The 22,680-nt window shown below is 36.7% G+C and overlaps 2 protein-coding genes across 3 annotated transcripts in view; one reads left to right on the forward strand and one right to left on the reverse strand.

The window, feature by feature from the left end:
- Positions 1-45: 45 nt before the first annotated feature.
- On the reverse strand, positions 46-19,107 carry LOC132109777 (solute carrier family 49 member A3-like). 2 transcript variants are annotated; one of them, XM_059516116.1, is made up of 11 exons: positions 18,985-19,107; positions 17,759-17,929; positions 4,640-4,798; positions 3,403-3,619; positions 3,231-3,307; positions 3,014-3,151; positions 2,745-2,861; positions 2,266-2,418; positions 2,038-2,195; positions 1,013-1,125; positions 46-642 (listed from the first exon to the last, which is right to left on the reverse strand). In XM_059516116.1, exons 2-11 carry the CDS (start codon positions 17,765-17,767, stop codon positions 476-478), a joined length of 1,308 nt encoding a protein of 435 aa, XP_059372099.1. In that variant the 5' UTR covers positions 17,768-17,929; positions 18,985-19,107; the 3' UTR covers positions 46-475. The 2 variants fall into 2 exon arrangements, with proteins under 2 accessions (XP_059372099.1, XP_059372098.1); XM_059516115.1 differs by lacking the exons at positions 17,759-17,929; positions 18,985-19,107 and adding an exon at positions 8,703-9,135.
- LOC132109778 (polycomb group RING finger protein 3) overlaps positions 18,775-22,680 on the forward strand; it is a 33,632-nt gene continuing 29,726 nt past the window's right edge. The window contains exon 1 of the mRNA XM_059516117.1: positions 18,775-18,888. Within this exon, the coding sequence (XP_059372100.1) occupies positions 18,874-18,888 (15 nt within the window). The 5' untranslated portion in view covers positions 18,775-18,873. The remainder of the gene's footprint in view (positions 18,889-22,680) is intronic.

The following is a 22,680-nucleotide window of genomic DNA, read 5'->3' on the forward strand; positions in this document are numbered from 1 at the left end:
TGCTATTACCTTTTTTTTTTTTTTTTTTTTTTTAAACCACAGCAGTTATTCTTACCCAACAACTCCTTATTTATGCACCTACTTTTAAGGTAGAAAGTTAGTCCTATGGAAATTTTATTCCACTCAAATATATCTCTACTTTCATAATATAACTAACAGCCTTAGTTTCCAACTATAAAAATCAAACAACACATGTACCTCATCAAATAACTACACTGTAAAATAATCAATGCATTATGTACAACAGTTAAAAAAATCCCTGTACCCTGTATTACAATAAAAACTACATTTTAGATTAAATTGCATGAAACATTTGGCCTTGGTTTGGCTTTATGTAACATTAATTGCGGTTAAACTGGTACCACTTCTGAGGATTTAAAGCAATATTTCCAATGTTAATGAGGTAAAGGACTTCCTAAAGTGTACTTAACACTGCCATTAGTGGTTTCTCTTGGTGTTAGATCAGTCTGTCCCTCTATGCATCAATGCTGTTTGCCCAGGTGTCTCCTCCTGTTGATTGGTCTGTCACTGTATTTGGTGAGGCTGTGGCTTCCGCACGGAGTCTCCGGTAATCCGTGTAGAAAAAGCCAACAAAGCAGCAGGTGCCCAGAGTACACAGGCCTGCCATCACCAGCACTGGCACTGTGTGTACATTTAGGATAAAGAGCAAGAGAGAGAGGGAGACAAATGAATGCCTGGAGCTCAGCCCAACTCTATCATTAACTCATCAAGGCATCAAGCGACCAGGAAAAGCCGGAAGGCTGGATTAATGTGGACGTGTTCCCATTTTGAGCATTTTTACTACCAACATTGGATTCAGTTTGTGGAAAGAGGATGTGAAACTAGTGCACTTACCAGCAACACTAGATTTGCAAAGCATGATGGGAGTCATGACATGGTGAGGGGAGGAAACTATTCGCCACAAGAAAAAAGCTATGCTTTTTACCATTTACTGTACAGCACACTGCATGCTATCTTTCTATTAATATCTAGTATGTAAAATATTTCTCACCTGTCCAGCTCAAATTGGCATCTGCTCCAGTAGCACATACAGATAATGGAGAATCTACCATTGGTTTGGCCAGAGCTTGTAGCAGGAGCAGATAAAGGGCAGCCTGAATTTGTCTGATTAACATCACATGAAACACATCAGTTAAGACTATAAGATGTTAGTAATCTTAAAGGAATAGTTAGCACAAAAATGAAAATTTGCTATGAATATATTCACCCTCAGGCCAACCAAGATGTAAATAAGTTTGCTGCTCAATGAGAACGATTTGGATAAATGTAGTATTATGTCACTTTGCTTATCAATGGATAATCTGCAGTGAATGGGTGCCGTCTGAATGAGAGTCCAAACAGCTGATAAAATAATAATCCACATGACTACAGTCCATTTAATTTTTTTGTTTATTTAAATGTCAAAAAACATTTAATGTCTTTTGAAGTGAAAAGCTGTGTGTTTGTAAGAAACAAATCTATCTTTAAGGCTATTTGAATTTTACACCATCCCTATTAATGCTTCCTCCAGTAAAAAGTCGATCTCCTGTTGTCCTCTCACATCAAAATCCACCAGCATATTTGCTTTGAACTATTTTGGTCTGTTATCACTTGTAAACAGTGCATGCATGATCTGTACACATTTCTCTCCTGATTCAGACAAGATTAGTCTTTTTACTGGAGAAACAAAATTATGGATAGAGGACTCTATTTTTAGTTTATTTTAGTTTCTAAAAGTTTAACAAACTAAAAAAGTTTAAAGTTAAAAAGAATTTATGGACTGAAGAGGTGTGGATTATTCTTTATTTCAGCAGTTTGGACTCTTATTCTGACGCCACCCATTCACTGCAGAGGATCCATTGGTGATCAAGTGATGAAATGCTACATTTCTCCAAAAGTGTTCTGATGAAGAAACAAACTGCTCAAGAAAGGTCTGAATGTGATTAAGTTTATTTTGGTAAATACATTTTTGGTGAACTATTCTTTTAAGAGACAAGTTTTAGCAAGTTTTTGTTAAACACTTAATAAAAACCTTACCCAGATACGAAGATCAATCCAGAGGATGTTGCTTCACCCACAGGGTACGAGCATTCAACTCCGAGCTCCATTGCAATGGGATATACAGAGTACCCAAAAAATCCAAACCACGCACATACTGCACCAATGATGACCTTCTGCTCGCTTAACTGGGAAACCTGACGGACAGCAGGATGACATCTCAGGTCAAACACACTTTGACAACGCTGAAATCATTACTCTACTCACCACAGCAAAAATAGAGCAGCCCAGGGATGTCAGACACATGTTTATCTTAGTGACTTCTGTAAACTTCTTGGTCTTATCCACGTACAGGCCGAGGAGAAAAGCACCCAGAACACCAAATACAATAGCAACTGCACCGCACAGTCCTGCAAAGTCCTGCCACATTAAACATGTAGAGACACAGTTATATTCACTTGACAAATCTAACATTACTACGGTAATACTGTACAGATCTGACAGGCAAATTAAAGTGATGTTTATATAATCCTTCCATCTATCATCTATCTATCTAGCTTCCTTCGGTAGTGCAATATTTAATGCTATGTTTTTTAAATGTATAAGTCAAGGCTTTGTCAATCCAGCATTTAAAGTTAGCAAACTTAGTTTTTCGAGTTAGCTGAGTTTAAGCTTTTTTCTAGTTATTTAACATATTATGGCACAGGTTGGTTTTATGGTTTGAGGTTTTATTTTTGGGTTCTTACATTTGAGTAGCCCTTAACACAAAGTATCTGCTCCAGCAAGGTGGAAAAGCAAGTGAATACCCCAATTCCTGAACCGAAACACACCAGCAGGACCATGTATGCTTTGTTTGTCAGTAGCTGTAAATAAAAGGGACAAAGTGCGGTGAATCTCAGACAGCAGAACAAACTGACAAGAGTCACCTGTGGTCAGACAATATATTTAATAAGTTCTCGAAAAATGCACTCATGCAATAAGCTGTCATGTCAGTTTGTTTAAAATTGTGTAGTACCAGTTTGACCCCGTGTAGAAAAGGTTCAGAGCTGGAGGTCACCATGCTGGCAGAGGGGGGTGTCGGGGGGACGCGTTCACGGATCCCCACTGTTGCTAGAAAACAGGCTGCGATGGCAGGTATAGCATATATCAACAGCTACAAGTCAGAGAGACAGCAGGGCAATTAGGATGCAAATAATACAAGAAATACAATTCTTTTGCCACCAAGTTCTTACCAGCATGAAAAGAGTACTGGTGTAACTAATTATCATTGGAGAGAAGATATTCGCTAAGAGCAGCCCAACAGTATTGGCTGGATAAAAAAAGAGAAGAATATTACCATTCTACAGTAAGTTAGGCTAAAGGCACTGAAATACCATATAAGATACGAGCTGTAAAAAAGGTTACCCATGGAAGCCATCATGTTAGCTGTGGCCCTCTGGTGATCAGGGAACCAGAGAGCTGCCAGCTTGGTGGGGGCAAAGATGACCAAAGGCTGGGCAAGGGCGCAGAGTGTCTGGCCCCCCATGACCATAGGGAACATGGCCCACTCAGGGATGCAGTTCAACATGCCAATGACACGCAGGATAGCGCCCAACATGTTGAGCCATGAGCCCATGATTAGCTGTTTCAGAAGATAGGAAGAAAGAAAAGTATAAAAGTGTGTTTCTGTCGACCAGTGGACTTTTTTTTTTATACATCCCAAATTATGCATTGTGTTTGATAACTTTCTGTGCTGAAAGTGACTTTTTAAACATTTAATAATAATACATTTGTTAAGTAAATAAATAACCTAATAGGATAAAATTGATAACTCTTTTATAGCAAGCATTTTATATAACACAATTATAATACATTTTTTATATTAAAAAAGTGTTGCATTATTTTAGCAAAAAAATTTGATTGCAAATGACAAGTACGTTAACTTGTAATTCAAGTTTAGAATAAGATTCGCAAAATTGTTGGTCGCCGTGAAATTTGGTTTGCTTGCACGTGCACGCTCGTTGCGGCTAGGTTTAATATAATGATGTAATTTAACATAACATTTTAAAGTAAAATAACATTTTATTTCCTATTATTTCCCCACTTGGTTTAAGTGTGTTTCGTCATCTTTTATTATTCGTTTACGTTACTGAAAAACAAATGAACTGCAGTGAGATACCCACTAGGTGGCAGTCAGAACAAGTGAATCTTATTACTGTAAAGACAAAATGTTACAAACAAAGGTTTTTGCACGTCAAGAACAAAGTGGAGTCTGTGAGTTTGCAGGTTGGTAGGCTTACAGATGATTTGGGACAAACACGTAATTGAATTGAAAGACATATGATTATTTACTTAAGTGAATTTTATTTTACCTTTAGCCAATATAAACCTTTACCTTTTGTATAGGCCTATATGTAATATGGCATGCTGTCACAACAAACCATTATTTTTCCTTTACTTTCTTATATTTACAATAAAACTGATATAAGTCAACAATGCCAAAAAAGATGCATTACTGATTAATTTTTTTATTTATTTAATTTTTTTCCACAGAGGGAAAAATAACTTCGACAATGATATTTGACAAAAACTATAGTTATTATACCTTTAAAAAATATGGTAAACCATATTCAATTAGATTTGAGAGTATGTTTGTGCATACCGAGAAGCGCAGTCCCAGTGTGTCCAGCACCCATGTTGTGATCAGACTGAAGAAGATAGCAACCACTACATAGACTAGTGACAGCCAGTTGACCAGATTTAGAGAGACTTGCAGATATTGTGCCGTCTGGTCGGCCACAGGAGCAAAAGTCAGCCATGACTGTGGAGAAATTGAACACATAAAAATTAAAATGTAGCATAAATGTGTACGTTATTATGATATCTGGTCAAAAATACAACTATTTGTATAATTGCCATTTATTAAATATATGAAGTGTATGAAGTTGCTCTATGAAACAGTCAAAGTCTCAGTTCAACATTTAACTGCTAAAGCTACAAAACACAGAAACCACAGGTCAGAAGGGCCCCTCACATGATCTAAATATGACAAACACAGAGTGATGTGCAAGTGTAAGCAGCAGTTGTACTGAGAAATTTATACTTGAATTTAAACTATCGGTACAGTTCTAGAAGTCATGCCACATTGTAAAAAAAAAAAAAAATACAGGAGTATATATAAGATTTTATTTTCCTCCGGAATGTAATTGAGTAAAAATACAAGTATTTAATTTCAGTGGTACTAAAGTAAACAGTTAGAAAAGAAGAACAGCTATACCCCTTCTGAGCATTATTCACAGTGCAGTGGCCATTTGCAGTGTTGTACACAATAGCATTTACTTGTTAGTTATCAAGAATATTATATGTATGCAGCAGCGTGACAGATGGCAGTCAGCTGATCCAAAAACACAATACAGTCGTTTTATGCACCACTGCACAACTTACTGGGATGCTGTTTCACATTAATTCAAATTCATAGATGCTGTTTTGCAGTCAGCGTGGAAAACTTTTGTGCACTTTGTGTAACATAAGACACTTTCCTTAAATGAACTGTCATTGCTGGTTGAACTTAAAAATGATTTTTGTTCTTAACACATGCCTTCGACTACAATCCAGAATCAGAGGTTTAGGCCGTCATCAGATTTCCTCAAGATTCTAATCTTTAAATAAGCCCTGAATTACACCATCTGCTAAGCTTTAACACATTGTGCCAAGACATGATGTAGATTTCTCGTATTTCAGATGAACAGCTTTGGACGTCTTGGCCTTGTAACACATATACAATGGTGTCAGTGCAAATGACAGGTCCCACGGGAGCCACGGGTGCGTAATTAATATTGACAACCCCTTTCTGGCACACGCCCTCTTCAGATATAATAGCCTCGGGGGGACGTATCCATGTCCTACTACAGCTGGGCTATTAGGAAGACCCTGTTATGACCCTGTAGAGTGAAGCCCCTAGTGGACTGATCACTGTAGAAAGTGTGAACATTTGTGACCCTGTGTGAAATCCAGGCTGACGTCTCAAAATCTAATTATGAGATAACAAGCTTTAAAGTTTGATTTCAACCATTAATCTAACTATGATTTCAATCTTTGACATGGCCTTACTCAGTCAATATTAAAGAAATCAAGGTTACATTTTCAAAGAATGTTATTTTCCTTATGAAGATTGATTTTATGCAGAAAAAAAAATACTTTAGCTGGGTTTTCACAGCCATCAGGGTCACATTTACTAAAATTGAGTTAAACACTGAATAAATTGGGAGACTTGAACAGCAACATACAAAATAAATAACTAGAGATGTTTTAATTTACAACATGATATGCCGATTAATGATTAAATTAATCAATTAATCGCAAATATAATTTTTTCATATATCCATATCCATGAGCTTATCCCTGGTCTACAAAAAGCTTGTTTCTTTTTGTAAAATGCCTATAGGCCTTAGTGTACATCATAGCTGTGAAACATGATTAGCTACTTGCTCTTAAAAGTCTAAAGCACATTGTTATAATTTCAGTTTAAAAATTTTTTTGGACAAAAATATGAATATGCAAGATGACTCAGTTTTCAGTAGTTTTGGAAGAAGAAGACTGTAAATTGCCTAGCCTATTTATTAAAACATAATTGTGTCAACGTATGATGTATGTATGATATTAGTTGGAAGCTAACAGACATATAGTCGTGGCCAAAAATTTTGAGAATTACATAAATATTGGAAATTGGAAAAGTTGCTGCTTACGTTTTTATAATAGCAATTTGCATATACTCCAGAATGTTATGAAGAGTGATCAGATGAATTGCATAGTCCTTCTTTGCCATGAAAATTAACTTAATCCCAAAAAAACCTTTCCACTGCATTTCATTGCTGTCATTAAAGGACCTGCTGAGATCATTTCAGTAATCATCTTGTTAACTCAGGTGAGAATGTTGACGAGCACAAGGCTGGAGATCATTATGTCAGGCTGATTGGGTTAGAATGGTAGACTTGACATGTTAAAAGGAGGGTGATGCTTGAAATCATTGTTCTTCCATTGTTAACCATGGTGACCTGCAAAGAAACGCGTGCAGCCATCATTGCGTTGCATAAAATGGCTTCACAGGCAAGGATATTGTGGCTACTAAGATTGCACCTGAATCAACAATTTATAGGATCATCAAGAACTTCAGGAAAGAGATTCAATTCTTGTAAAGAAGGCTTCAGGGCGTCCAAGAAAGTCCAGCAAGCGCCAGGATCGTCTCCTAAAGAGGATTCAGCTGCGGGATCGGAGTGCCACCAGTGCAGAGCTTGCTCAGGAATGGCAGCAGGCAGGTGTGAGCGCATCTGCACGCACAGTGAGGCCAAGACTTTTGGAAGATGGCCTGGTGTCAAGAAGGGCAGCAAAGAAGCCACTTCTCTCCAAAAAAAACATCAGGGACAGATTGATCTTCTGCAGAAAGTATAGTGAATGGACTGCTGAGGACTGGGACAAAGTCATATTCTCAGATGAAGCCCCTTTCCGATTGTTTGGGGCATCTGGAAAAAGGCTTGTCCGGAGAAGAAAAGGAGAGCGCTACCATCAGTCCTGTGTCATGCCATCAGTAAAGCATCCTGACACCATTCATGTGTGGGGTTGCTTCTCATCCAAGGGAGTGGGCTCACTCACAATTCTGCCCAAAAACACAGCCATGAATAAAGAATGGTACCAAAACACCCTCCAACAGCAACTTCTTCCAACAATCCAACAACAGTTTGGTGAAGAACAATGCATTTTCCAGCATGATGGAGCACCGTGCCATAAGGCAAAAGTGATAACTAAGTGGCTCGGGGACCAGAATGTTGAAATTTTGGGTCCATGGCCTGGAAACTCCCCAGATCTTAATCCCATTGAGTACTTGTGGTCAATCCTCAAGAGGCGGGTGGACAAACAAAAACCCACTAATTCTGACAAACTCCAAGAAGTGATTATGAAAGAATGGGTTGCTATCAGTCAGGATTTGGCCCAGAAGTTGATTGAGAGCATGCCCAGTGGAATTGCAGAGGTCCTGAAAAAGAAGGGCCAACACTGCAAATACTGACTCTTTGCATAAATGTCATGTAATTGTCAGTACAAGTGTACAAGTGTTTGTAATTATATTTCAGTACATCACAGAAACAACTGGAAAAAAAAGATCTAAAAGCAGTTTAGCAGCAAACTTTTTGAAAACTAATATTTATGTCATTCTCAAAACTTTTGGCCACGACTGTACAGTACTCTTTAAGGGATAGTTCACCGTCAGTTGCTGGTCCAAATTGACTTCCATGTTATGGAGAACAATAAAAACCACTATGCAAGTCAGTGGGGACCAAACGAAGGTGAACTATCCCTTTAAGTCGATAAATTTTAATTTCATTGGATGTTTAAAGTAGCTAAACATAACCGAGGTTGGAGCCTTGGGAAGAGGGATTCATGACGTCATTAAAAACAAAAGTTGTTGAAGAGGTGGAGTAATTCAAAAGTACCTTCGGTTCTATTCAAATATAAATCCGCCCCAGGCATATTTGTACTTGACCAAAAAAAAAAAAAAAAAAAAATTATATATATATATATATATATATATATATATATATATATATATATATATATATATATATATATATATATATATATATATATATATATATTATAATAATAATAATAATAATAATTCGCGCAGGTTATGATTTCTCTGTAAATTAATGAGTAGGTCTAAAACATCCTACCATTGCGTTAGAACAGTTTAGCAGGCAGAGTACAAATAGGATGAACCATCTCCTTTTGTAAACCTTGAACTTGGTAGCCGTGTTTCTCGAGTCCAGGTGAGACCGAACATCTTCACTCGAGCTCCAGACGAGCGCTTCAATGTCCGCGCTTCCATCATCCATAATGACAGTCTCGGACCACAACCAGATCCAGAAAAAAAGAGTTTCAGAAACTCTTAAAAAGTCAAGCCCGTCGTCAGCGCTGTGCCCATTTGGATCCAAAAAAACAATACTGTCAGTAATCTACACACATAATTTAACCAGTTTCCAGAAAAACGTTTCCAAACAGTGAACAATTCAAATGAACGAGCATGGTTATTTGGTTTGTCTAGAAAGACCATTGTTTTGGTTTTGATTTCACATATCTGCCGGTGAATGAGAGTTGTTAGGCGCAACACTCCACAATCACATCACCACTCCCTTCATCCCGTGACTCGCGGTCATAGCGCCGGCCGGTTTCTGAAGCTCCTTGCTTCATCCGTCTGCTCGAAAGTTTAGCAAGCATCAGGTAAAGTACTTTAAATGATCTCTAAAACAGTGTAATTCCAAAAAATGTCAACATTTCGTTCATATATCAATTTGTATATCATGCAGGGTCAGACTATTGATCCGAGAACAAATTCAGGGTTCATCATCATCATCATCATCATCATTAAAATAATCAGCTAGTTTGCAATCAAATTTCAAGAAAATGTTTGATCCTTTTTTGATCTTCCTTAAACTGCGTTGATACACATTTAAATATAATGTTGTCAATTAAAATGACATCATAATTGACATCAAATATTTTTTTACAACAACGAATTAAATATAAAACGGACAGATCATGTCAAAATAATGACACGTGTGGTATCATTCAGTTATTTCCAGTGCCAAAATCTTTGAACTTTATTAAATGTGTTATTTATTTATTATTTAGAAAAATATATTTGTGTCTCAAAAGTGTACAAATAACTAAAAAGCAGGCTAACATATACTTAAATGTGTTTTTATTTTATTTGTACATAAATCGTTTAGGTAATATCCATTAAGATACACAAAATTATGTAATTATATCTAATATAATTTTATATGTTAATAGACGTTATTAAGCATAATCACTAAATGTAGTTCACCAAGATCCATGCAGCTATTTTCAAATAAATGAAACATTAAATGAAGTATAATCCAATGGCTTTAATCTCTCATACACAACCCCTCCCCTCGACAAAATCTGCGCATGCGCAGCGGGGCTCCTCAGTGCGCTGTTTCGGCCTGTTTCGGCACTGGCCGGACATTTTCGCCTCTTTGTTTTACTGATAGTGGATTTAACTCGGATTCAACCCAATATCCAGCGGACCGCTCCGGCCATAAACAGGTTTGTTCCTTTAAACTTGAACCGATTCCCCTGATCATTGCACGTATGCGTCTCCCGAGCTTTCTTTCGGAGGGCAAACGAGGAGTTTTCATTTATTCTCGCTGTGTTTTTTTCCGCTTGATGGCAGCTCTGCATGGCTATACGTGCTGTTTATGTGCGGTCGTGCTGTATGTGTGTGTATACGTGTGTAAATGTGCGTGTGTGTACGGCGACGCCGGGCCCTGCAGCTCCTAACCGGGGTCATCTTTTGTAAGAAGGGAAAAAAGTGTAATCTAGTGTAACTGGAGTTTCATAAGCATGCACTCCTGTGTCTGATTACAGTTCTTGTGCTGGTCAGTTCTCCTCCTCTTCCTCATGCCTGGAATGTTCTTGAGAGCTTCCTGTCCATCAGTATCATCATCCGCCCATCTGTGTGTTGAAAGTTGGGGTTTGATGCTCTGGCAGCCCCAAATCTGGGCCAGAGGAAAAGTTAAAGCCCAGAGGGTTTATTGGGGAAGCATGTGCGAACCTGCACCCCAGACTCCTTTGGCAGGAACAACCAACAAGTCCTGCCTCATGTGTTTGGACACATCCACCTTTGTGCATGCTTTACATTATAGTTGGGGGCATGGAGAACAGTATATTGTTGTAACCGTCTTGATTGCACTAAAGACAATTTTATGCTGTCCCAAAGTTGTGGGCTGTCGTGTCCCCCTTAATGTCCCATGGGGATCTACACTACACCCCTACACGATGGGACGTATTGAGTTGTCAGGTCTGGACATTGGTTGATGTCCACATTGATCTGGTTTCTTCGGAGAGTCAGCTGTGAAATTTCTGTGTTCTGGCATTCTAATAACCATGTTGACCACTGAAAATTGATTTGTTCCATGTTCAGATGTTAGTTTAGAGTGTTATTTTAAATATAAAATGTGTCACAGTGTTTTTGATCTAAAGACCCTACCTTCATGTGATGCTTTTTAATGTATTTCACTGTGAGGCCTTTTACAATTCAGCATTTTTGGCTTTCAAGAATGAGTCCAGGTTGCATTTCAATACAAACAAAAAGGTGAGAAATCATCATTTTATAAAGTTGATTTTGAGGACCAATTTTTTATGCCATATTTACATCATTTCCATTTAAAATTCTATCACAGTATTCAGATTCACCATTGAGAATAATCTGAAAAAATATGCATTGTAGTTATGACAGATAAGCTCATGAAAATGTCACTAAAAATGAATAATGCAATAAAAATAAAAAATATGTCTTGGACATGTTCTTGACCGGTTTTACACTGTAAAATCTAATAAGTTGGGCTTACTTAAAAAAAGCATGCAAACTGATTGCCTTGAAAAAACTAAGTAAAGTGAAATAGGAATAGTATGTTGTACTGACAAATGCTTAGTTAGTATAGTTAACTTACACAAGAGTTCTAGTCACTAAAAAAGAACTGTAGGGGGTACTTGATCCTTTCATTTAGGTTTACTCATGACTTAGTATAGCTACTCACTGACTCCCAGAATGCATTGCGCAGAATAAATTATGCAGTTGCTTTGTTTTAAAGTTGTTGTTTTTATTTGCCAATTTTATTTGCTGTCTTGTGTCAGCAGTAGCACAACAAAAAGAGCAAATAAAATGGCTATTGTTACAATTAATGAAAATAAATTAAATTTAATTGTTACCATTGTTGTGATTCACGTGATGAATGTTTAAGTCTGTGTGTGACTTCAGCATATTACCACTCACTATTTAAGTATTATATAAAAAGCATATCAAGGTATTTATGAAAAAAAATAAAATCTCAAAAAGGTCATTATTAAACACACACATAAAAATGCTTTAAGTAAAAAATAAGTCATTTTATATAAGCAACCTATTTCTTACTTTTCTTTGAAATCAAATAACTCTGATTTCATGATGCATTTCTCCATTAATAGAGTGAAAATTATAGTAACATAAATGAACTTTCAAGTGCCCAACCAAAGGGGATGCTAATCACTATAATGGTGAGCTAAAAAAAAAAAACGGCAATTAGCAACATATTAGTGCACTGCTGCCTCTCACTGGTTTATTAATGTCATTGGTTCCTTTGTGGCTACTTGAATATTTTAAGTAAGTGTCACTCAAAACAGTAAGTAAATTGTTTTATTTGCCTTGAAAGTAGCTGAAACTTAATAAAACCTAGTAAGTATAACGACTAAGTAAAGATAACTAATTAAATCTAAGTAAGGTAAACTATTGGATTTTACAGTGTATAAGAATCACACACTAACCATAGTCGTTGACATAACTAGTGAGTCAAACATTCATATGATGTTTCATTAATGCATGATTAATCGATTAGTCAGTCTCATGCCTGTTGTCTGATGCTTTCTTGTTAGTGTTAAAACTGTAATCGTCCAAGGAAGTCTATACATGTCATCATGAGTCACGTGTTTTTAATGTTAATATGTCTTTTGTACTACAGGCTAAAGCATGTGGCCTATGGCTATTGCGCAGTCCCCTCTAATGTGCCAGTAACAGTTAAGTGGTTTCAGTGAAAACAATGCCTTTCAGTTTGTCCATGATTTTAGTGCATACCCAGAAAAGCGAGTTCTAAAACCGGTCAAGCCTGCGGTCTGGCATGTAGCAGTGCAGGCAGTTATTTACGCTGATGTGAAGTTATCTCACGTTAAACAAAATGAGTTTAATATTGAGCCAGTGAAATGTGACCCTGGTTTTGCTGAGCTGTAGGTTTACAGTTAAAATTACGTAGATCAGATCAGGAGGGTTATATCAGAAAGCGTCTTTCAGTTCTAAGTAACGTGACTCAAGTGTGAATTTACTGAAGTTTTTAAGATTTTTTTTTAAGGTTGATTCAGCTCTTCATAAACCGTTAAACTGTTGAGCTTCATACTTTTTAAGAGATCTTAAAATATTTTAGTTTATTTTAGGAGGTGTGATGTGTCAAGTGTCATGTAAGGCTTTTTTAAACCCCCCCCCCCCCCCAGGTTCACTGGAAATATGTGCTCTGCCTCATTTGTGCAAAACTTGAATAATGCACCTATACATATCCCTGCAGCTTCCATCTGAAATGAATGCTAGAGACAGTGAAACACCAACAAACTTTTTTCCTTATGAGTATTGTGGCGGATTTTAGATTTAATTAATTGAGAAGAGAAGATAAATAAAACTAATGCTTTTTTTACATTTTCATCAAATAACCAGCTCCATATGTATGGCTTATCTAGTAAATTTGCTCTGTAGCTCACCTGGTACAGCATTACACTTTTGATGAGTGCTTAGTGTAGGTGATGTGTTGACCTTTTAGCTCCACTCGCTCGACATATAATTTCTGAACTGCTGCGTATAATAACCATCATATTAAGATTTGGCCAATTTCAAGTTTGTCTGTGTCAGATAAAATATGCTTTTAGCCCCGCTCATAGGACATTGCACTTAGAAAGTGTTCAACAATGTGGGATATTTCGCTGAAATGTCACTACAGGCTTATTTTTACAAAGAACCTGGATTGTTTTTGTCCAGTGCCTTATATGGTAGAAGAAGACCGTATATAATTAAAAAAATGAACATGAGAAGTTAAATGAACACTATTTTTGCACAATATTTAATGTTATAAGATCTGCCAAGTGTTGTCATCCAATGCTTGCGATAATAAATTTTACAAATATTGGATGATTAAGCTTTGCCATTATCACTAGTTTTTAGGGTTGTTCATTTCAGGTTTTATGGCAATTGTAGACGATGACTCTCTGTTAAAGTCCTCTAACTGGTAAAGTTATCAGGTTGTATTCATATCCTTTGCTTTGGCCTAAGTGAACTGCAGTTTCTACTCCTCTTTCGTAAGCATCCAGGGTTGTAGTGGTAGTGGATGTGTTCTGCTGACACACTTCAGTGCTACTTCTGTAAATGTGGGTCATGTCAGAGCGTGTGATGTTTCCTGTATACAGCTTATAGAGTTGGACTTCAAACTGATTTTATTTACATAAAAAAAACTGAGTTTTCATTTCAGTTTGCTCACTTGCTCTCACATTGCTGCAAACCTATGACTTGCTTTTTTTTCTTCTGTGTGAGATCATAGACATTAATGTTTATGCTGCTAGTGCTACACATGAAAGTGGGCATGGATGGATACAGTCAAGTTCCAAAAATGACGAAACGCACCATAAAAGTGTGCTGCAAGTCTTCAGTAGCCACATGCTAGCTTTGTTTAAGAAACAAACTAAAATGTAAGCCATACAGACTACTTTTTAGTACTTTTATGTCAGTGTCCATCCCTGATCACTTTCATTGTCCTGAAAACAAGTGTTGTACAGTATAAATAATATGCCGAAATTCACATTTTGTGTTTTATTAAAGAAGGAAATGATAGTAAATGATATCAGATTCAGATGTGAACCAGAGTGTTTTATTGAATCAAGAGCTGATAAACAGTGACATGTAAATGTTGTGTTACTGCCACAGCACAAGAATGAACCTTAAATGACAACCGCTGGGTTTTCAGGTTCTCATTGTGAGGGGAAGTGAATCTTATTGGCTCAAAGTTCCCCGTACGATGTTGTCGGTCTTTCAGGGTGCATTCTCAGAGTTACACAAGAGTCAACATGCTACTTCAAGGAGACAACCTTCAAACTCAGAATCTCTCTGTGCGATTACACATTCTGGAACACAAACAAGATTCAATTCAGTGTAAAAGTTCCTTCTGTAGCCTGTTAAAACTGGCGAAGGTTTATAGAGAGGTGAATAATGCATTCCTTGTTAAAGGATTTCATGCAATAAGCCGATGAACCCATATTTAGAGTGATTTTGATGTTTTTAATGAGGTTAATGACTGGAATTTAAGAGATATGGGATTTTGCTAAAAAAGTATTGCCACCTTGTCTGTTGAACTTATTAATTTTTCAGTGGTGATGCTTTCAGATCTGGGTCAGTATTGCAAAGGTCACTTTTCTTTAGTACATAGATGTACAGCCAGATAAATCTAAGAAAGTGTCTGCTAAGAAAGAATTCACAGACTATTGAATTATTTCAAATTAATGCATATCTTGGTATGTGGTAATGGAACCACACCAATTATTGCTTTTATGAAATGGTTACAACATCTACATTGGTTTATTTCAAGATTTTCATTGGCTGAACGGCTTGTGTGTTGAAATGCTTTTCACACCATTGACTTTATTCTGATTAAGTATTTAAACTAGTAATTGTGGCTTGGGCTGCTTCCTGGCTAGTTCATTTGTGTAAGACATTACTTTTTTTTTTTTTTTTTTTTTTTTTTTACATTATATTTGGCTGGACTTTCATTTAGGTACTTAGAAACACTGCAGGTTTCTAGAGAAATGTCAAATTGTTAGTAATTATTTGTCAGCCCAACTTCCAAGACCAGTGTCTTTATTCTTTTCTGGTTCTTTTTTTTTATGGTATGAATTTTGTGAGAACTTTGGAAACTGATTTATACTGTAATGTGACTTAATATGCATTGATGAATTGTCATTTCAGGTCACAAATAAGACCATGAATATCAAAAGTAATTGGGGACAGTTCAGATTTTGTTAAAATGTTTAGTGTTTTTTTTTTTTTGTAAAACAAGGTGATCCAAAGTCTGTAAGGTGACTTTATTATAAACCAAGTGCATTTTAGGTGAACTAGTTAACACCATTAACTTTACCTAGATAATAATGTAATGTTTTACATGCTTTACATGTGCTTTACTAACAACATTTTTTGGATGTGGTACCATGGTTTTCTTGGATGTACATTGGACTATAGTGCAAATTTAAGTATTCCATCACTAACCATTTCAAAGTACCATGTTTTTACAATCCGATATCATTGCTGTTCCATGGTACCACCACTATACTTTTTTTTTTTTTGTCATTTAATAATTCATTAGGCCAGGTGCTCTTGCACTCTGAAAAGCGGTATTATCAGGTCGATGAATGGCATCAGTAAATCTTTGTAGGCGTAGAGTCGCTCCCAGCTCCTCAAACAGACCCGACACTCCTCAGTTTATGTTTTTTTAGCACCAGGCCATAAAAGACTGTTTGTCTGATTGCCGGGCCGTGTCCATTTAACCATTGGGATTGCACACAAACCCATTTTTCCAAAGACAAAACTGCTCTGCTTAGTAAGTCTGTCAGACTGTGGTGCTTCATACAGCTGGCAGCGTCTGTGTGTCCGGCCGTCTCCCAGAGCACTTCAATAGCACCAATGAATAACAGCAGATCCTTTGTAGCAGAAAATGTGTGAGAAACTGAGCGAAAGGTGTTACTGCTGGACGCTTTCTATGAAAACGTTTGACACACCCTGTTATGAAAACCATATTCACCTGTGGCATATGAGACGCCCTTTCTTTAGGGTCAGGTTAGGGCACGGCCTGTGACCACTAACTTGAGTGCTGCACATTCGTCAAGGCAGTTTCTGTTCGTAAACCCCACTGTGTGTCCAATGATTTTGGTTTCTTCTGTAGAAAGCTCGAGCTGAGATTGAATTTGCGATCATCTTTGGCTGCATATGTAATGGAGAGCTGTGTTTGGACTGGAGTAGAAGATTCAGGTTTATTCTGCTTCACTGTGTTTAAAATGACTGACTTTTTTGATATATCAAATCAGTAGTTTAGTTTCATGAGGTATATTACACGTTTCTGTGGTGTAAACCTGAGTAAGCTTTGTGTAGCACAAAAAACAAAACAAATCACACTCCTTTAAAATGCAACTCGTGAAAAGAACACATTACAACACAAAACATGCTGTCCTTGGCCAAAATTAGAGTCATTGTACAGAAAAAGAGAAGTGTGAAAGGTTTCCTTTTGTATTCAAAATACAAGAATATGTATTTAAAACGGCATGAGTGTAAAAAAATAGTTTTAGGTTAAAGAATTTAATGAACTATCCTTTTACAAAAGGGAAAAGGCCATCAAAAGCTCTAGGTTACCATACCATAAATGCTGAAAAACTGTAAATCGTTTATATATTTGCAATTTTATTGTTACTGTATGAATTTTGCAAGTAAAAAAACAAAAAAAAAAAAAAAAAAACACTTGAATTACCACAGAAATTATGATAAAATAAAAATATAATTTTTCTCCTTATTTTTGTTTTCGGTAATGGAAGCCAAGATGCATTCCAAAGTTTATTGCACTAACTTTGTGTAATTGTTACCTGTAGTAATGTCACCATATTTATTTTTACAGAGAATTTTACACAATTTACAATATTGTCCTCAAATTTTACACCCAAAAATATAAAAATAGAGTTAAATTCCCTGTAATAAAAGGTAATTAGTAATCTAGTTTCATTTATGCTATATTTAGGTTAAAATCCATACTGCTAGTGAACATTAAGTCCTGTGATTATCAGTGTATTGAATGAAGAGCTTGGGTATAATTTTTTTTCTGTTAAATATTTGTATCTTGATTGCAAATTCTCTGAAAGCTCTTATCTGGAATTCCTGTTTGTCATGATAACACACGTTTGGTTTTGGTCTTTTTGTTGTCTGTGTACAGTGATGATGATCGTTGGTTTAATGATAAGAACATGACAAAACATACCATCTCTGGTCAAAGTCTCAAAAGTGTTTTCACATTGTACAGTTGTGTGGATGTTCAGTTTGATTTTGCTCTAGGTGGTTCAGCTGTGATACGATGGTTTTCAGTCACGGCTCGGTTCCTGTACAAACCTCTAGCATGATGGTTTTGCTCCAAACCTCTCATTCAATTTGCGCCGATGTCAATTTGATCCTTCAAAAGTTGGAAGCAAATGCTGGACATTCTGTGTGGCAGTGATCTGATGAAAATTCCCACTGTGATTCACATGACTCCAGTCTGCAGGCTGAGATAGGCACCGTTTCCTGTATTGTAAATAGATCTGTTTTCTTTTATGTCACTATAGTACCACAACAAAGCAAAGTAACGCCCTTAGCAATGTTAGATTAAATTGCAGTTGATTTGTTCAGGAAGTTTAGTTCATAAACTGGAATTTGTGAAGTCTAGATTCTAAGTTTACAAAGAGAATTACTGAAATCAACATAAAATGTTATTCACAACCATTTTTGCATCCATAATGTGATGTATTTCTGAGTAAAACAGGATGTTAATTGAAAAAATGTGGGCCAAGCCTGGGTCCTTTGGGAATGGCTTGAATATTAAAAAATGGTAGTTGTTACCTGTTAGTTGAAACATACACTCTAACAACTGTTGGTTCTGTTGTGATTCTGATGATACACACTTACTCATATCCTTACCTGACCTACATTCATGTCTTTGGTTAAAGTTCACTCATTTCACAGGCTAAATCGTCATATCAGTGATATTTTATGCATATTGTGAATGATATTGTGTTGGTGGTGATTTAAATGTATTCTATTGTATGATATATTATATTGTATGATATTATAATTTTAAAAATGAATAATTCTCAGTTATAAATTAACCATTTATTATTAGCCACCGACATAATCATGCATATCTAGTTTGTAATCAACAAACAGTTTTCCCTTAAAATTGCTGCATACATACATAGTACAGTTGTAGTAAAGACATGGTAAAAAAAAAGCTCTATACTACATGCAATTTGGCTTAATCTTTAAAACGGAAAATATTATTTACTGAAAACATTCTAAAAAGGCAATGGGGAAAATTGTCTGTTTCCTTGCAATCATTTTGTGAATAAATATGTGTAAATAAATAAATTCCTGTGTGTTTTCTGCAGCTGTGTGGAGGACAGGATGCAGTGTTAACACCACCCTGTGTCTCGCAGAAGAAGCCCGGCTGCCAGACCCTCAGCAGTAGACACATGGCGACATTAGGGGTAAGTGAATCACTTCCTTTTGTGCTGCACAGTGTTTAATCTGACTCAGAAGGAACAGTTTAAAAATAAATGAAAATTTGCTGAAAATGTACTTACCCGAGTTGAACTGATTGAGCAGATTTGAAGAAATGTACCATTACATCACTTGCTCATCAATGGATCCTTTGCAGGGAATGGGTGCCGTCAGAATGAGAGTCCAAACAGCTGATAAAAACATCAAAAACACTCACAAGTAATTCACATGACACTCCAGTCCATCAGTTAAAGTCCTGTAAAGAAAAAAGCTGTGCGTTTGTAATAAACATCCATTATTAAGATGTTTTATCTTATCTTAACTGATGCTTCTGATCGAAATACCATAATATTTGTAATATGTCCATAATGTTTCACTGTCTACGCCAAAACAGCTTGAGGCTATCTACACTGGACGCGACAAAGCGACTGTTGAAACTTGTCTAAACACCATCTACACTGGATGTGGCACGACACGACAGATCCCCGACAGTAAACTGCTGCCCTGTTCTATTTATCTACTAGACAGCGTCACTGATTATAATTGGTTCTATAGTATTTTGTAAAAATTTGCAGCAGTGCTCGAGTTTGGTGTAGACATGATATAAAAGTCCATCCCCTGTTGTCCTCTCACATCAAAATCCACTGACTTTTTTCACATGTAATCTGTACTTGATCTGCTTGATTTTTGATCTGTTTCACTGTTGCAATGAAAGCGATTTGATGCTTTCATTGGAAAAAGTTATGGATAAAAGTAATTTTATGGATAGATATTTTAGCCTGAAGCAATTGTTTGAAGTTGAAGATCTGTGTAGTACAGAGATGCAGGTTTCCGCTTCATAAGATGGTAATTGATAGACTGGAGTCGTGTGGATTAGGTGTGCATTATTGTGATGATATATATGTATATACAGTACAGACCAAAAGTTTGGACACACCTTCTCATTCAAAGAGTTTTCTTTATTTTCATGACTTGAAAATTGTAGAGTCACACTGAAGGCATCAAAACTAGGAATTAACACATGTGGAATTACATACATAACAAAAAAGTGTGAAACAACTGAAAATATGTCATATTGTAGGTTCTTCAAAGTAGACACTTTTTGCTTTGATTACTGCTTTGCAAACTCTTGGCATTCTTTTGATGAGCTTCAAGAGGTAGTCACCTGAAATGGTTTTCACTTCACAGGTGTGCCCTCTCAGGTTTAATAAGTGTGATTTCTTGCCTTATAAATGGGGTTGGGACCATCAGTTGTGTTGTGCAGAAGTCAGGTGGATACACAGCTGATTGTCCTACTGAATACACTGTTAGAATTTGTGTTATGGCAAGAAAAAAGCAGCTTAGTACAGGAAAACGAGTGGCCATCATTACTTTAAGAAATGAAGGTCAGTCAGTCCAAAAAATTGGGAAAACTTTGAAAGTGTCCCCAAGTGCAGTCACAAAAACCATCAAGCGCTACAAAGAAACTGGCTCACATGCGGACCGCCCCAGGAAAGGAAGACCAAGAGTCACCTCTGCTGCGGAGGATAAGTTCATCCGAGTCACCAGCCTCAGAAATCGCAGGTTAACAGCAGCTCAGATTAGAGACCAGGTCAATGGCACACGGAGTTCTAGCAGCAGACACATCTCTAGAACAACTGTTAAGAGTAGACTGTGTGAATCAGGCCTTCTTGGTAGAATATCTGCTAGGAAACCACTGCTAAAGAAAGGCAACAAGCAGAAGAGACTTGTTTGGGCTAACAAACACAAGGAATGGACATTAGACCAGTGGAAATCTGTGCTTTGGTCTGATGAGTCCAAATTTGAGATCTTTGGTTCCAACCACCGTGTCTTTGTGCGACGCAGAAAAGGTGAACGGATGGACTCTACATGCCTGGTTCCCACCGTGAAGCATGGAGGAGGAGGTGTGATGGTGTGGGGGTGCTTTGCTGGTGACACTGTTGGGGATTTATTCAAAATTGAAGGCATACTGAACCAGCATGGCTACCACAGCATCTTGCAGCAGCATGCTATTCCATCCGGTTTGCGTTTAGTTGGACCATCATTTATTTTTCAACAGGACAATGATCCCAAACACACCTCCAGGCTGTGTAAGGGCTATTTGACCAAGAAGGAGAGTGATGGGGTGCTGCGCCAGATGACCTGGCCTCCACAGTCACCGGACCTGAACCCAATCGAGATGGTTTAGGGGTGAGCTGGACCGCAGACAGAAGGCAAAATGGCCAACAAGTGCTAAGCATCTCTCGGGGAACTCCTTCAAGACTGTTGGAAGACCATTTCAGGTGACTACCTCGTGAAGCTCATCAAGAGAATGCCAACAGTGTGCAAAGCAGTAATCAAAGCAAAAGATGGCTACTTTGAAGAACCTAGAATATGACATATTTTCAGTTGTTTCACATTTTTTGTTATGTATATAATTCCACATGTGTTAATTCATAGTTTTGATGCCTTCAGTGTGAATCTACAATTTTCATAGTCATGAAAATAAAGAAAACTCTTTGAATGAGGTGTCCAAACTTTTGGTCTGTACTGTATGTGTATGTATATGTTTTTCAGTTATTTGAACTCTTTCTGACTGTACCCATTCACTGCAGTGTGTAAATTTTCAGCATATTGTCATTTTTTAATTTTTTTTGTGAATATTCCTTTAACAATCTTAAATGTTTCATCCCAAAATTGTATCTCCTCTCGAATAGAGATGTTGTACGGAATGTGTAATGTCGGAATGTCTTAAGTTTCTTATTTACAACAAAAGTAAATGGGGTTTTTATTCTACTTTAAAAGTTCCAGTAATAGTAATCCATATGACTCATCAAGTTATATTCAAAGATCATATTCTTTTATATTCTGAAATTTATATCTTTATTCACTGATAATCGTCTTGTATGCTTGAGCTCACAAACTTAATTTGTGCTTGTTTAATTCAAAAACTGCAGAGGTGAAACCATGTAACATTTAGTCTATTTTACACAAGTTATGAACTAAAAATTCTATTGTGACATCGGCAGTGTTTGGGGTAATTCCTTACAAGTCCCGCGAGTTACATAATCAGATAACTTTTTTCCAGTAATAAAGTAGCGCATTACTTTTTAATTTACAAGAACATATCTTAGTTACTTTTTCCAAAAAGTAACGCCAGTTACTTTGTTTTCCCATTTATTGATTGACAAGTCTTCTGTCCTGTCCCCATATTGGAAGAAATCAGAAGTACAGAGGCGTTGTGTACGCTGTGTGAACATGATATAGTTCTAGACCAAATGTGAATGTGAATTAATTCATCTCACTCGCAAATAAAAAAAAACAGATTTAGTATTCATCAAAATGAATTAAAACAGTGAAATGCAAACTCACTGCAAACAGTGAATATGACACAAACCTACAATAATTAAATGTTAAACAACACAAATGTATCTAATCCCATTTTATTAACTAATGTCTTTGCTGCTGACCTTTTGATGATCCAGTTCAACCATAATAATAATCAAAAATGACTTTAGATGAGCTTACAATTGTGCCTCATTTTTATTGCTGAACAGTGTCGTCCAGAGGTGGGTAGTAACGAGTTACATTTACTTCGTTACATTTACTTGAGTGATTTTTTGGGGTAACGAATACTTTTCGGAGTATATTTAAAGATGGGTACTTTATACTCTTACTTGAGTAAATTTTGGGGGAAAAATCTGTACTTTTACTTCGTTACTGTGTGTTACGCTCCTCTCGTTACTTTATCTTAATGCAATAAATGTTATAAATGCTTCAGTTTATTCCAAACGCGCCGT

The sequence above is a fragment of the Carassius carassius genome, chromosome 29 (assembly GCF_963082965.1).
Source record: "Carassius carassius chromosome 29, fCarCar2.1, whole genome shotgun sequence".
Classification (NCBI taxonomy): domain Eukaryota; kingdom Metazoa; phylum Chordata; class Actinopteri; order Cypriniformes; family Cyprinidae; genus Carassius; species Carassius carassius.